Raw genomic sequence first — 15516 nt, 5'->3', positions numbered from 1 at the left:
ATTTCAGTTTCATATATCTAATAACTGTTGGACACAGTAATGTTTCTGCCTTGAAATGAGGTTTATTGTACTAACAGAAAATGTGCAATCTGCATTCAAACAAAATTTGACAGGTGCATGAGTATGGGCACCTCACCAGAAAAGTGACATTAATATTTAGTAGATCCTCCTTTTGCAAAAATAACAGCCTCTAGTCGCTTCCTGTAGCTTTTAATGAGTTCCTGGATCCTGGATGAAGGTATTTTTGACCATTCCTCTTTACAAAACAATTCCAGTTCAGTTAAAGGGGTTGTCCACTACTTTCAGTTAACCCCCCAATGTATCCCCCCGGGGCCCCTAATGAATTCTGTAAATACCTTCTGTTGCCGTTTTCGGCTGTGAGCAGCGCTATGCTGGCGGCTGAGTCAAGGTCACGTGACCCCCAGGCTGCAGCCACCCCTAATTTCCGCCGACATCATGTCAATTTCCAGACTCTGGAAATTGACATGATGTCAGCAACAGGCGTGACCCAGGCGCACAGTCAGCAGTCACTCAAGAGTGACTGGGCTGTGGGCGGTGCTGTGGGCTGCCTGCGGGGCTGTGCTGGGGGTGGGCGGGGCTGTGCTGGGGGCGGGCAGGGCTGTGCTGGTGTCTGTGTTGGGATCTGCTCACCGGCCGCTCTCATGTGCCGAGATGTGCGGCCGGTGCGTCGGTGGCCGCTGCGGTGGCAGCAGCCGGTGCGCCGGCGGCCGGTGCTGTGGCGGTGGCCGATGCGGCGGTTGCTGGTGCGACGGCGGGGGTCTGCGCGGTGAATGCTGGAGTGTGCGGGGGGGTCTGCGGGTCTGTGCAGTGGTGGTGGCGTCGTCGTCGTCTGTGTGCAGGCATCATCCGATGGGACTACAAGTCCCATCGGGCTCTGCCTGCTACAGTGACAATGAGTGACACATTAGCCAATGATGGGACAGTAGTAGTCCCATCATCTGGCTAATGTGTTGAATGTAAAAAAAAACCCACACACATATATACAGTACATACATACATAGAACACACATACAGAACGTGCACCGTGCGACATGCAGCATGCGACATGCAGCATGCAACATGTGACGGCATGCAACATGCTACGACATCTGACAACATGCGACATGCGACATGTGACAACATGCACCATGCGGCGACATGCGGTTACATGCAGCATGCGACATGTATCATATGACGACATGCAGCATGCAACATGTGACGACATGCAGCATGCGACATGTGACAACATGATGCGACATGCGGCGACATGCAGCATGCGACATGCAACATGTGACATCATGCAACATGCACCATGCGAAATGCGACATGTGACAACATGCGACATGCACCATGAGACATGCAGCATGCAACACGTGACAACATGCGACATGCGGCGACATGCATCATGCGACGACATGCGACATGCAGCATGCGACATGTGACAACATGCACCATGCGACATGCAGCATGCGACATGCAGCATGTGACATGTGACAACATGCGACATGCACCATGCGACATGCAGCATGCGACAACATGTGACATGCAGCATGCAACATGTGATGACATGCGGCGACATGCGCCATGTGACGACATGCAGAATGCGACATGCAACATGTGACATCAAGCAACATGCAGCATGCGACATGTGACGACATGTACCATGCGGCTACATGCGACATGCACCATGCGACATGCGACATGTACCATGCGACGACATGCAACATGTGACATCATGCGACATGTGACAACATGCGACATGCACCATGAGACATGCAGCATGCAACACGTGACAACATGCGACATGCGGCGACATGCATCATGCGACATGCAGCGACATGCACCATGCGATGACATGCAACATGTGACATCATGCGACATGCACCATGAGACATGCAGCATGCAACACGTGACAACCAGCGACATGCGACGACATACACCATGCGACATGCAGCGACATGCACCATGCACCATGCGATGACATGCAACATGTGACATCATGCGACATGTGACGGCATGCGACGACATGCACCATGCGATGACATGCAGCATGCGACATGCAACATGTGACATCATGCGACATGCCACATACAGTACATACATACAGTACATACATGCAACATACATATAGACATACAGTACATATAACATAGAGTACATACTCACCATCACTTGTCACTTTGTTCCCCGAAGCCAGTGTCACCTGTAAAAAATATTAAAATAATAAACAAACAATATACTCCCTGATCCACAGAAATCCAATTAAAACGAGTGTCCCTGGACAATCTCCCGTGGAGAGCAGGAGCATCAGCTGATGCGACTGCTCTCCAGGGGCTCCAGGAATACAATGATGGAAGGTATCCTTCCACAATGTATTCCCCACAATGTATTCCTACGCCCCTGTGAAAAAATAGTCCCTAGTCTCACTTTTGGCATTGCTGTGTGAGAAAGTTCCCAAGCAGCTTTTTGCCATAAAGTGAGACCAGTGAACTCTAGTAACCTCTCAGTGATGCACTGCAGGAGCCATTGTCTCCTGTCAGTGTGTCACTGAAGGTCCTATAGAGCAGTGACATCACCCGATGTCACTGTTCTATAGGGGAGATCGTCGTGGGACACTGGTTATTAATTGGACTATGGCAGACAGGTAGTATACGGTTTATTATTTTACGTACTGTAAGTATGGTTAAATGAAGAGTATTAAAATACTTTTTTCCTAATGTGTGTGTGTTTTATTAACCCTTTATTACTATTGGATTAATAACGGATAGACGTCTTATTGACACCTCTCCATTATTAACCCGGCTTAATGTCACCTTACAATAGCAAGGTGACATTAACCCCTTATTACCCCATATCCCACCACTACACAGGAGTGGGAAGAGAGGGGCTAAGTGCCGGAATTGGCGCATCTTACAGATGCGCCATTTCTGGGGCAGCTGCGGACTGGTATTTGTAGCCGGGGGGGCAATATCCATGGTCCCTCTCTAGGCTATGAATATCAGCCCACAGCTGTCTGCATAGCTTTTCTGGCTATGAAATATAGGGGGACCGCACGCCATTTTTTGGGTGGTCCCCCTACTTTAATAGCCAGTAAAGGCTACACAGACAGCTGCGGGCTGATATTCATAGCAGGCTACAAATATTGGCCCCCGGCCGTCGGCTTTCCCCCTCTGGTGCAGAAAATTTCACGGGAGCCCACGCCATTTTTTTTTTTCGTTTATTTTTTAACTGAAACATATTGTATAGTACGTCAGCTGGCAGTATCCCCACGCTTTGAGGTGGGCTTCGGTGATGAGCCCACTTCAAAGCCTCAACATGTCAGCTGTTTTCAATACAACAAAAAAAATGTACATGATCACTAAACGGCGTAGCGAGAAAAAAAAATCAAAAGCCAAAATTATGTTTTTTTGGTCGCCTCGACATTGCATTAAAATGCAATAATGGGCGATCAAAAGAATGTATCTGCACAAAAGTGGTATCATTAAAAACGTCAGCTCGGCACGCAAAAAATTAGCCTTCACCTGACCTAATATCTCAGAAAATATAGACGCTACGGGTATCGGAAATGGCGCAATTATTTTATTTCTTTTTAGCAAAGTTTTGAAATTTTTTTTACCACTTAGATAAAAAATAACCAAGATGTGTTTGGTGTCTCTGAACTCGTAATGATCTGGAGAATCATAATGGCAGGTCAGTTTTATGCTGTGTGCACACGTTGCAGATTTGGGTGCAGAATTTTCTGCACAAAATCTGCATCTCCTTGCAGAAAACGCAGCTGCGTTTTGGATGCATTTTTTTCACGTTTTTTTGCGCGGTTTTGATGCGGGTTTTTTGTGTGGTTTTGATGCAGTTCTTGGTGCTGTTTTTGGTGCAGTTTTTGCACAGTTTTGATTCAGTTTTTGCTGCAGTATTTGGTGCGGTTTTCTGCGTGGTTTTGATTCAGGTTTTTGATGCTTTTTTATGCAGTTTTTGGTGAAGTTTTGATGCAGTATTTAGTGCGGTTTTGATGCAGTTTTTGGTGCGGTTTTGATGCAGTTTTTGATGCATTTTTGATGCAGTTTTTGGTGCAGTTTTTAATTTGTTTGGTGCGGTTTTTGCGTGTTTTTTGTGCGTTTTTGTATGCGTTTTTGAAAGCTAAATAAAGATGTATTATTGAACAAAAAAAAAAAAAGTGATGTCATTATTGTCCAACCTCCTCTTTTACATTTGTCCAACCCACACTCAATTACACACAGATAGATAGACATATAGATGATAGATGAAATGGATAGACAGAGCTACATAAAGATAGATCTATAGATGCATACATCTATCTATTCCTATATCTATCTATAGATATATCTGGATAGATATATCTATTGATAGATGTATGGATAGTGTAGGGTGCGTGTCCACTGTCCGGATTACATCCAAATTAGCTGCAGATTGGATGCTGCGTACTTGTAGTCCCATCGGATGATGCCTGCACACACACCCCAAAAGACCCCCCGCACAGCCCCGCATACACCTGAACAGTCCCGCACACACCCGAACAGTCCTGCACAGCGACGCACACATCCAAACAGTCCCGCACACATCCGAACAGCCCGCAGACCCCGCACACACCTGAACAGTCTCGCACAGCGCCGCACACATCCGAACAGCCCGCAGACCCAGTCCGCACACACATACATGCACACCGTCACCGCCCACATACTTCCCTCCTCACGAACTGCAGCGTTTCTCGGACCCACATCCGCATCTAAACTGCAGATCTTTTTTACATCTGTGGTTTTGCTGCGTATGTGCCCGACTCAATGAAAGTCTATGGGTGCAGAAACGCTGTAGATTGGCACAAAAGAAGTGACATGCTGTGGAAAAAAAAAAGCTGCGTTTCAGTGCGGCTTTTTCCGCAGCATGTGCACAACAAGTCTGCGGCTCCCATAGACTTACATTGGTTGTGCACTGCACTGCGGATTTGATGCAATTCTGTGCAGCAAAAAACCCTGCGGATCTGCAATCAAATCCGCAACGTGTGCACACAGCCTTAGCATTTAGTGAACCTAGCAAAAAAGCCAAGCAAAAAACAACTGTGGGATTGCACTTTTTTTGCAATTTCACCGCACTTTGACTTTTTTTCACATTTTCTGTTATACGACATGGTAAAACCAATGGTGTCGTTCAAAAGTAGAACTTGTTCCGCAAAAGATAAGCCCTCACATGGCCATATTGACGGAAAAATTATGGCTCTGGAAAGAAGGGGAGCGATAAACGAAAAAAGCTCCAGGGGTGAAGGGGTTTAGAAACATGGATATGGACATATCTATGGAAATAGACATAGATATATAGATATATCTGTATGTATCTATCTATCCATCCCATATCTATCTATCTATCTATCTATCTGTGTGTAATGGAGTGTGGGTTGGACAAATGTAAAAGAGGAGGTTGGACAGAAATGACATCACAAATCTTTTTGAAGCTAGAGGGAGAGGAGGGAGGGGTTTGGGTGTGTTTTGGAGTGGGTGTGGTAGGTTCATGCTTAGTGGCAGTGCAATGCATCATGGAACTTGTAATATTAGAGCACAATAACTCAGGAGAAAGGAAGTTGTCGATTAACCCCATGAGAGCTGGATCCAGCACTGAAGATGTGCTGCTACAGCATGATAAAAGGTAATATTGCTAAAATAAAGACAGTGGATCTTTTCAGTGGCACATAATAGCAAGATTTATGGAAAAAAAAATTATTGTAGTGGACAACTTCTTTAAGTTTTATAGTCGCCAAGCATGGACAGCCCTCTTCAAATGATCCCACAGATGTTCAATGATATTCAGGTCTGAGGACTGGGATGGCCATTCCAGAACAGTGTAATTGTTCCTCTGCATGAATGCCTGAGTAGATTTGGAGCGGTGTTTTGGATTATTGTCTTGCTGAAAGATCCATCCCCTGCGTAACTTCAACTTTGTCACTGATTCATGAACATTATTGTCAAGAATCTGCTGATACTGAGAGGAATCCATGCGTCCCTCAACTTTAACAAGATTCCCGGTGCCGGCATTGGCCACACAGCCCCAAAGCATGATGGAACCTCCACCAAATTTTACTGTGGGTAGCAAGTGTTTTTCTTGGAATGCTGTGTTTTTTTGCCGCCATGCATAATGCCTTTTTGTATGACCAAACAACTCAATCTTGGTTTCATCAGTCCACAAGACCTTCTTCCAAAAAGAAATTGGCTTCTCCAAATGAGCTTTTGCATACCTCAGCCGACTCTGTTTGTGGCGTGCTTGCAGAAAAGGCTTCTTTCGCATCACTCTCCCATACAGCTTCTCCTTGTGCAAAGTGCATTGTATAGTTGACCGATGCACAGTGACACCATCTGTAGCAAGTTGATGCTGCAGCTCTCTGGAGGTGGTCTGAGGATTGTCCTTGACTGATCTCACCATTCTTCTTCTCTGCCTTTCTGATGTTTTTCTTGGCCTGCCACTTCTGGCCTTAACAAGAACTGTACCTGTGTTCTTCCATTTCCTTACTATGTTCCTCACAGTGGAAATTGACAGGTTAAATCTCTTAGACAGCTTTTTGTATCCTTCCCCTGAACAATTATGTTGAATAATCTTTGTTTGCCGATCATTTGACAGTTGTTTTGAGGAGCCCATGATGCCACTCCTCAGAGGAGATTCAAATAGGAGAACAACTTGCAAGTGGCCACTTTAAGTAGCTTTTCTCATGATTGCATACACCTAGCTGTGAAGTTCAAAGCTCAATGAGGTTACAAAACCAAAAAAAGTGCTTTAGTAAGTCAGTAAAAAGTAGGTAGGAGTATTTAAAACAAGAAAATGATAAGGGTGCCCATACTTATGCACCTGTCAAATTTTGTTTGAACACAGATTGCACATTTTCTGTTAGTACAATAAACCTCATTTCAAGGCAGAAACATTACTGTGTCCAACAGTTATTAGATATATATGAAACTGAAATAGCTGTTGCAAAAAAAACAATTTTTATAAAATGTTAAGCTTAAGATTAATAGGGGTGCCCAAACTTTTTCATATAACTGTAGGGGGCAGGATGGCCCATGTGCACTAAAGATTGCTCAGATACTGTGCAAAATTTTTTCATTTTTTACCCATGTCGGTTTTCCTTTTCAAATGTTGGGAGGACTCTTCTCTGGTCATTGTATGATTTAATATATAGTTAATTATTTTTTTAAGTGGGGTCTGTCCTGACACTAAATTTCATAGCTTAATGAAGGAAACAGGTCCTGCACAGGGGCCTTTCACAATCAGCGTCCACCCCTGGATGGAAGTACACCCTTGTGCACCCAAAGTACTAATTCAAAAGCATTTACTCTGCTTGTTAAAAGCAACATGAGACTTTATAGTACGTATCTGTACATTGTGCATATGAAGGATCAATAATAGAATAAATAAAAATAGAGGAAAAAATACTTCATTTTATGAAAATGATAACTAAAAAAAGGGGTAATTCATTAACTGCTTCGGTAGACGGTAACTCTCAGGATGTTGTTGACCTCACCAAAAACTTACTGTGTTATTTTAAAACAAAGAGGTCAAAACTGAATAGATATTTCCTTAGACAGCTAAAACTATATTAAGATGCTATGCTGCCATTCCAAATTCTCACCTCCTACTTGGATATTATTAGGAAGAGTAATAGTCATAGGTAGAATAAATGACAACTGGACCACCCTGTTATTTTTAACCCCTTACACTTGCTCTCTGTTCTGTCAATATTTTAAGATTAATGGCCTTCTTAATTTGAACCTCTTCCTCCAACACCCAACACTTTACTTGAGCTGCACAAGTTTTCTGGAAGGCGCTACCACCAGACTATTAGGTTACTTCCCAATATCCATAGTTTTAAAGTTGCCCTGCATTATCTTATACGATAAAGGGCTTAGATCCATTAGTATATTGTACTACTCTTACTCTGAGTTCTACTGTTTCAACTTTGGATAATACATGGATATCCACAGTTCAATAGAAAAAAAGATGACTGCACCGCTACACGGTGGGACCCTTGATTCACATGTGTTATAGATAAGTGCCGGCTGCACCTTAGGATTCTAGGTGCTCTTCCAGAAAAAACATCATAATAAATATTGAGAGCTAAGAAGATGGATTGCACTCACCGATCCTTTTAATATTCCAAACTTTATTCAGACAATTAAAACATCATGGCCAGGAGAAAGGGTTAAAGGATGTGCGAGCCAGTGCTTACGACGGCCATTTTGCGCTAAGTGGTGCTTCCATGGGTCAATCATGGATATAGTATGACTGGGTGTCTAAATATTGAGTTCCGAGGAAGGATTACCAGGATTGTCACGAGCCTCAAAGTAATGTTTTTTTTAGGTTGGATAATGATAACATACAAAGTTTGACTGGAAACGTAGGAAGATATCCTCAAACTAAATGCAACATAGTAATTGGCACCCTCTGTTTAAATCACGGATAATATGTGTAATTTTGTTTAATGTCATTGTGATATTGGATGTACAATCTGTGATTGTGTATATATGTGGACTTGTGTCGTCTCTATAGTTTGTCCATATCAGATTGGCATTGTTCTGTGATCCGTTGTGTGAAGAATGTTCTACGTGTGATGTTTTCATTTTCACGCATGTACATGTTGACTGTCCTACGTCTACTGTCCAAGATGTTTGTAGTTGATGTTTTGTATGTTTTTGCATGTTCGATTTTTCTGTTCGCCATCTGTCATCGACGGACCAAGCTGTTGCCAGTTTCGAAGTTACCTCTGAAGAGCCATTTTGCATGTGGCATGGAAGACCCCGGGTTCCGAGACTCATCGAGTCAGAACACCACTGTTTTTTCATTGCTCTACAGCAATGAAGCATTGTTTGCAAATTTTCTTGCTCATGGTTGGTGTAGCGCACGGTACACAACTAGGTGAATAATGCCTATTCTTTACATTTTTTCTGAGCATACATTTTAATTTTTGAATTTCAGAGTATTATGATGAAGATATGGCACAGGATGGTAAGTCTTCAACATTTAGAGACATAAGCAGTCAACAGAAACAGAATAGATATACAACACACCACTAGGAGTCGAAGAAGAACCAAGATACTTTTCATTCAGTCAAGAAGATTGGATTAGTCACATCTTTATCTGAAATGTTTTTGAAATCAACAGGTGAAGACAAAGTAGTTTATCACAGCATGAAATGCATGATGGGTTATGACACACGGCTGACCAACTATTTTCCAATAGTTGTAATTGAAAACCTGGAACACATAGAACATCAGAGCACCAGAATTACTTATCATCGATCGGTGGGGCATGCTGTCTACATGACATGTTGATAGAAAACAATGTGCTTGGCTGGTGCAGCATAGAAAATAGTTTATGTTGCTTTAACTTTTTTATGAGTGTCCATTTTCATTTTTTAATTTACAGAGGACTACTTTGAAGATATGTCTTCATACGGTAAGTTCTTCAAGTCCCGGACAAGAAGTAACGGAAAAAAGAAAAGAAAAATCGGCTTCAATATGTATTCCTTTCATAGAACTTACCTTTCAAAGAAAAATAAATGCACCTAATCGTATGTCCCAAATCCCAATGTTCACAATATTTATTAAGAATTTGACAAAAAAACCTCTAAATCTAATCATTTTATCAGCAGCATATAATTTTATCAATAAGGATTTGGCTTGATCTGTATTTTTATCGGTTCACTGAAAATCTATCTGGTTGGTCAACTCTAATTTTTGGTGTTGACCATTTTTTACAATGCGTAATGATTTTATAAATCTAGTATTTTGTTACTTAATTTGCACATAAACATATTACTTATTACTAATTACACATTAAGCCTCTGATCAGATTAGCATCAAGAATGTAGTTTAAATCAAGTCAAGATTGACTCTGTTGACTTCCACTATCCACTGAGGTTTGAATTTTCAACCTTTTTAGTAACCCCCATTAACATTAGGCATATTTCAATTTGTTGTTTCATATCAGGTTTTCTTTCCTATTATATAAAAAACTTCAGTTGCCCAAAACAGTTAATATCTTCTTCTTCATCTCTACTAAGTATTCTGAGTGAACAAAGGTGAAATGCTCTAGATGGGATGGAAGTACATCCTTGTGCACTCAAAGTACTAATTCAGGATCTTTTGTCCTGCTTGTTAAAAGCAACAAGAGATTTTATAGTACAGATTTGTACATTGTGCAGATAAAAGACCAGCCATAGAAAAAATGGAAACAGAGGAAAAAAAATAAAATATGTTATAAAAATGATAATTAATACTTAATAATATATCACAACTTTGTGTGATTGAAAACTTTTTTTCTGCTTTGCTTAAAGATGCTCCCGAACCTGATGTCGATTTATCTACACTGTCCGGATTATTTGTGAAGAAACCGCATGATTTACGTGTTCAAACTGGTAAGTGCTAAGAACGAATACTGTGCAAAAAAGTTCAGTTAAGTGCATTACTTGGGGTTAATTAATATGATGGTACTGAAACTGTTGTTTGGGAAATTTGAAAATGTTTGAAAAATTGCAGGAAGAATATAATATTTCACAGAATGCATATTTTAACTATTTAAAGTTGAAGCATTCATAGTACAATGTGGCCCAGACTGACATCTGAAAAAGCCAAGGCAGATGGAAAATAGAGCATGGTATGAAGCAGCAAGCCCTTCAATTTAGGTAGGCTTGCTCGGTTCTAGGAGGAGAAAGGTCCACTTTTTAGGGACTAAGTAAGGGGGAAATGGATACATGGCACTGTTCCTGGTAGCATTGATTTATCTGGGAAGTATCACTAAATATGTCGAGTGTTTTGGTCAATTGTCCAAAGTGACCCTACACTTATTCCCATGTGTCCATCCGCTAAGCATAATGCACAACTCTACGTGTAAACTAAAAACCTCTGTATCTTCCCCTATTGAAAATTTACAAAACTGATAATTTCTGTCCCTATAAGTTTCCACCAGTAATCAAAACTGGGGATCAATCAGTTCTCTGCAAGCACAGGGGATGATACTTTGTGGTATTGCTTATGGCCTAGACTTAATGTCTACAGTTGTGAATTACATTTTTATGACGGGAATAAGTGTATAAATACCTCACAGCTTTGAAGGACAAGAAAGAGGGACATATTCTGTGGAAGACATAGCGTACCACAGCAAGTTTGTTTTTTATTCTAAGCCACTTCAATAACCTTGCCCAGTCCTTTGTATGCACCCACACAGAAATATTGAAGCCCATTAGTGGTCCTACACTGTATAGTACCGCTTTCATGGCCCTCCACTATGCCCCCACACACATTATGATGTCCTCCACAGAGAACCCGGATTAATCCCAGGCAAACATGGTCTGAACATGCAAACTCTTTGCAGATGTTGTCCTTGGTGGGATTGAAAACAGGACCCCAGTGCTGCAAGGCTGCAGTGCTAACCACTGAGCCACCATGCTGTACTTTACATAGTACATTCCCCCACACACAGTATGATGCCCCTAGATAGCCTCTCACACACAGTATGATGTCACACACACTACAAACCCCACACACACTACATACCCCACCTCCATAACTACATTTCCCCCCCACACACTACATTCAACCACATGGTATGATTCCACAATAATGCCCCAAACATATTATATCCCCCAACAGCATAATGCCCCACAGCACATTCCCCCATGCACAGTATGATGCCCCCTAGATAGCCTCTCACACACAGTATGATGTCACACACCCTACAACCCCCCACACACACTACATACCCCACCTCCATAACTACATTCCCCCCCCCACACACTACATTCAACCACACGGTATGATTCCACAATAATGCCCCAACCATGTTATATCCCCCAACATCATAATGCCCCACAGCACATTCCCCCACACACAGGATGATGCCCCCTAGAAAGCCTCCCACACACAGTATAATGCCACTCACACACTACATCCCCCACACACACTACATTCAACCACATGGTATGATTCTGCAATAATTCCCCAAACATATTATATCCCCCCACAGCATAATGCCCAACAGTACATTCCCCCACGCACATTATGATTCCCCCTACACAGCCTCCCACACAAAGCATGATGCCACACATTTTCCCCCACACAGTATGGGTCTCTTACATAGTACATCCTACCCAGAGACGCTATAAAGCCACATAGTCCCCAACTCATTACATTCCCCCCAAAGCATGATGCCCCTCAAAGTACATTCTCCCACACACAGTATGATGACCTTATAATATCCCACAGGTAGAATGATGCCCCCACACATACTACAGCATGATCACAGTACATTGCGCCTGTAAGATAGCGCTTACTGCGTGTCTTGGGGACACTCGCTTGGCAACGGGATAAACGCACACAGGCACGATTTTCTTACAAAAACAGTCTCTTAGGTTTATTTCCACATCAGCATAAACCACAACCTCAGGAACTTGGTAGTATGCAACAGCCTGAACACCATCTGTACACATTTAGCTTTACAGTGGAACCACAGTTCCTCATTGGCACACGGTCAGCATAACACGGATTACAGTCCGTTACCTGTTGGCGACCATCACACAGGTTCCCGGATGCCTCTTACCCTCAGAGGTATCCCATAGAGTAAACACAGTCTCTCTATTTCTCTCTCTCTGACCCCGGTCAGTATAACATGGATCCCTTTCCGTTACCTGTTGGTGCCGACTACACAGGTTCCCGGATACCTCTTATCCTCAGAGGTATCCCACAGACATCTCTCACTGACCCTGGGCAGTATCACTCACGGTTATCAGACCGTCCACTTTGGAGGTATCTCACAGACTAGCCAGCACTCGCTCTCATGTGCCAAACACACCTCCATTACATAGGTGTACCACACCCAGGTATCTATCTTATGGCTAGTCAGGTGATCATGACATCACCACAGGTCCTCAAACACACAACCATCTTAGGTATTCAGACACATCCCTTTGGGTGGGTTTGTAGGTGACTGGATCCACCCATCTCTCCAATCACCTGGAAGCCTTACCAATGTAAAACAAATCCCTCAGCGGTAGATCTGCTGAGCAAAACAAACCCAGGCTTCCATCACAGGGCCACCCACCTCTGCGATACATACCGCCCATTAATCACATGACCAGTCGCTATGCCACACACCACACACAGTACGATGTCCCCACAGCCTACACACAGGAAGATGATCCCACACAAAGTATGATGCCCAAAATAGACCACGTATACAAAGTATAATACCCCAACAGCACATTGCCCTCACATAGTATGATGAGCCTCATAGTGGCCCCCACAGTCCACCTCACACAGTATGATGCCCTTACAGTCCACTACTGAGCAGAATGGTGACCGTGTTGGAGAAAAGTAGTAATATTTTAAAGAAGAACTTCAAACATTGTGGATTGGCAGCAAAGTGAAGCAAAAGGATCTACAAAGCCATTCCACAACCTGTTCCCTCTCTATATCTCTGAACTAATCTCCGACTAACTTCCCTCACGCAATCTTCGATCCTCCCAAGACCTCCTACTCTCCTCCGCACTTATTCGTTCCTCACACAACCGCCTCCAAGATTTCTCCCAAATATCCCTCATCCTCTGGAATTCCACGCCTCAACACATCCGATTATCCACCACCCTAGGATCCTTCAAACGGAACCTGAAAACCCATCTCTTCAGGAAAGTCTACAGCCTGCAATAACCATTCTGCCGCCTCACCAACCACCCGAGCTGCCACCTCACCAACCACCCCAGCTGCCGCCTCACCAACCGCCCGAGCTGCCGCATCCCTGACCTTCTGTTTCTTCCCAGTGTCCCATAGAATGTAAGTCCGCAAGGACAGGGTCCTCTCCCCTCTGTACCAGTCTGTCATCATAAATTTGTGTACTGTAAATGATATCTATAACTCTGTATGTAACCCCTTTCTCATGTACAGCACCATGGAATTAATGGTGCTATATAAATAAATAATAATAATAAAAAGGAGACCAGGTATTATTGCTCCTTATACCATTATTGTGTCCTGTGCAGCTGAACACGGGCTCAGTAGGTAAGGGGGACCATTGTGTTTTGTGATTGGCCATGAGACAAAAGGGGACTCATATACAATTTTATATTCTGTCTCCACCCCCGAGCCCATCACGTGTTAAATTTGGTTCTAGGTCTGGAACGGTACTTTAATTTTTTTGCCTTTTTCCCCACTTCTTTACACAGGAAAAGATTTCCCTATAAAGATTACAGTTAATGGCACTCAGCTGACTGCAAAGCCCACAGTAAAATGGTTTAAAGGAAAATGGCTGGAACTGGGAAGCAAAAGTGGGACTCGGTATAAGTTTGATGAGAGTTATGATGAAGCAAAAAAGGTAGGAATGTTTTTTTCTGGCCTACAAAGTAATATTACTAATAAAAGTGTAATAAATTGACATGAAAAAAATAAATAAATAAATTGAATGTCCATCCTAGAATACCATTTTGCTTTTTAAAATCTACATAGATTAAACATTGTGCTAATTAAAGGGGAATTGTGCTTTGTCGCTAAAGTTAGCATATCGAAGCCATCCTTATGACAAAAAAAATAATTCATACTAACACTTTGTTATACAGCCAGAATCTGTCTCTAACAGCATGGCCAGAGCAAGCTCCGATTGCTATTGTCTAAGCATATACAGCAAGGGGGTGTCAAACTGCATTCCTCGAGGGCCGCAAACAGGTCATGTTTTCAGGATTTCCTTAGCATTCCACAAGGTGCTGGAATCATTCTGTGCAGGTGATTAAATTATCACCTGTGCAATACAAGGAAATCCTGAAAACATGACCTGTTGGCGGCCCTCGAGGAATGCAGTTTGACACCTCTGATATACAGTATATACTGCTGTCAATCACTGACAGCGACATTTACATTGTTAAATTACCTGTGCATGCACCTTCCAATGCCAATTTCATCCCCATGAATCACGGAGTTTTGATGGGTTGCTTACCAGTGGCGTAACTAGAGTTTGATGGGCCCAGATGCAAATATGAACCTGGACCCCCCGCATGTTGGTCAGATGTATGGGCCTTGAAGCATTCTATATCCTCTAAGGATACGTCTTGCTCCCCCTCCACCAATATGTAGTATTGTCCCTCATCCCGTACTAATTTACTCCATCCTGAGCCCCTGTCAGGTATATATGTCCACCATCCTGGACCCTTTCCTAATATACAGCAGCCCCACCCTGGGTCCATTCTGGTATATATGTCTCCCATCTTGAGCCCATTCTGGTGTATATGTCCCACAAACTGGGCACATCATGGTATATGTGTCTCCCTTCCTGGGCCCATTTTCGTATCTATGTCTCCATCCTGTGCCCCATTCTGATATATATATATATATATATATATATATATATATATATATATATATATATATATATATATATATATATATATACACATATATATATATATATATATATCTCCCTCCTGGTTTATTATATCCTGCATCCTGGGTTCATCCTGGTATATATATTCCCATCCCGATATAT

At 42.6% G+C, this 15516-nt stretch overlaps 1 protein-coding gene across 3 annotated transcripts in view; it reads left to right on the top strand.

The window, feature by feature from the left end:
- The window catches only part of LOC143770220 (myosin-binding protein C, fast-type-like), a 214185-nt gene that overhangs the window by 36389 nt on the left and 162280 nt on the right, over positions 1 to 15516 (top strand). The window contains exons 3-6 of one of the 3 annotated variants that reach the window (XM_077259633.1): positions 8968 to 8997; positions 9418 to 9447; positions 10328 to 10408; positions 14207 to 14355. In XM_077259633.1, the coding sequence (XP_077115748.1) occupies positions 8968 to 8997; positions 9418 to 9447; positions 10328 to 10408; positions 14207 to 14355 (290 nt within the window). The remainder of the gene's footprint in view (positions 1 to 8967; positions 8998 to 9417; positions 9448 to 10327; positions 10409 to 14206; positions 14356 to 15516) is intronic. The other 2 variants (XM_077259634.1, XM_077259635.1) reach the window with 2 other exon arrangements.

Source organism: Ranitomeya variabilis, chromosome 4 (genome assembly GCF_051348905.1).
Source record: "Ranitomeya variabilis isolate aRanVar5 chromosome 4, aRanVar5.hap1, whole genome shotgun sequence".
Taxonomy (NCBI): domain Eukaryota; kingdom Metazoa; phylum Chordata; class Amphibia; order Anura; family Dendrobatidae; genus Ranitomeya; species Ranitomeya variabilis.
Note: the sequence above shows the minus strand (reverse complement) of the source record. Positions and strands in the feature narration are given on the sequence as shown.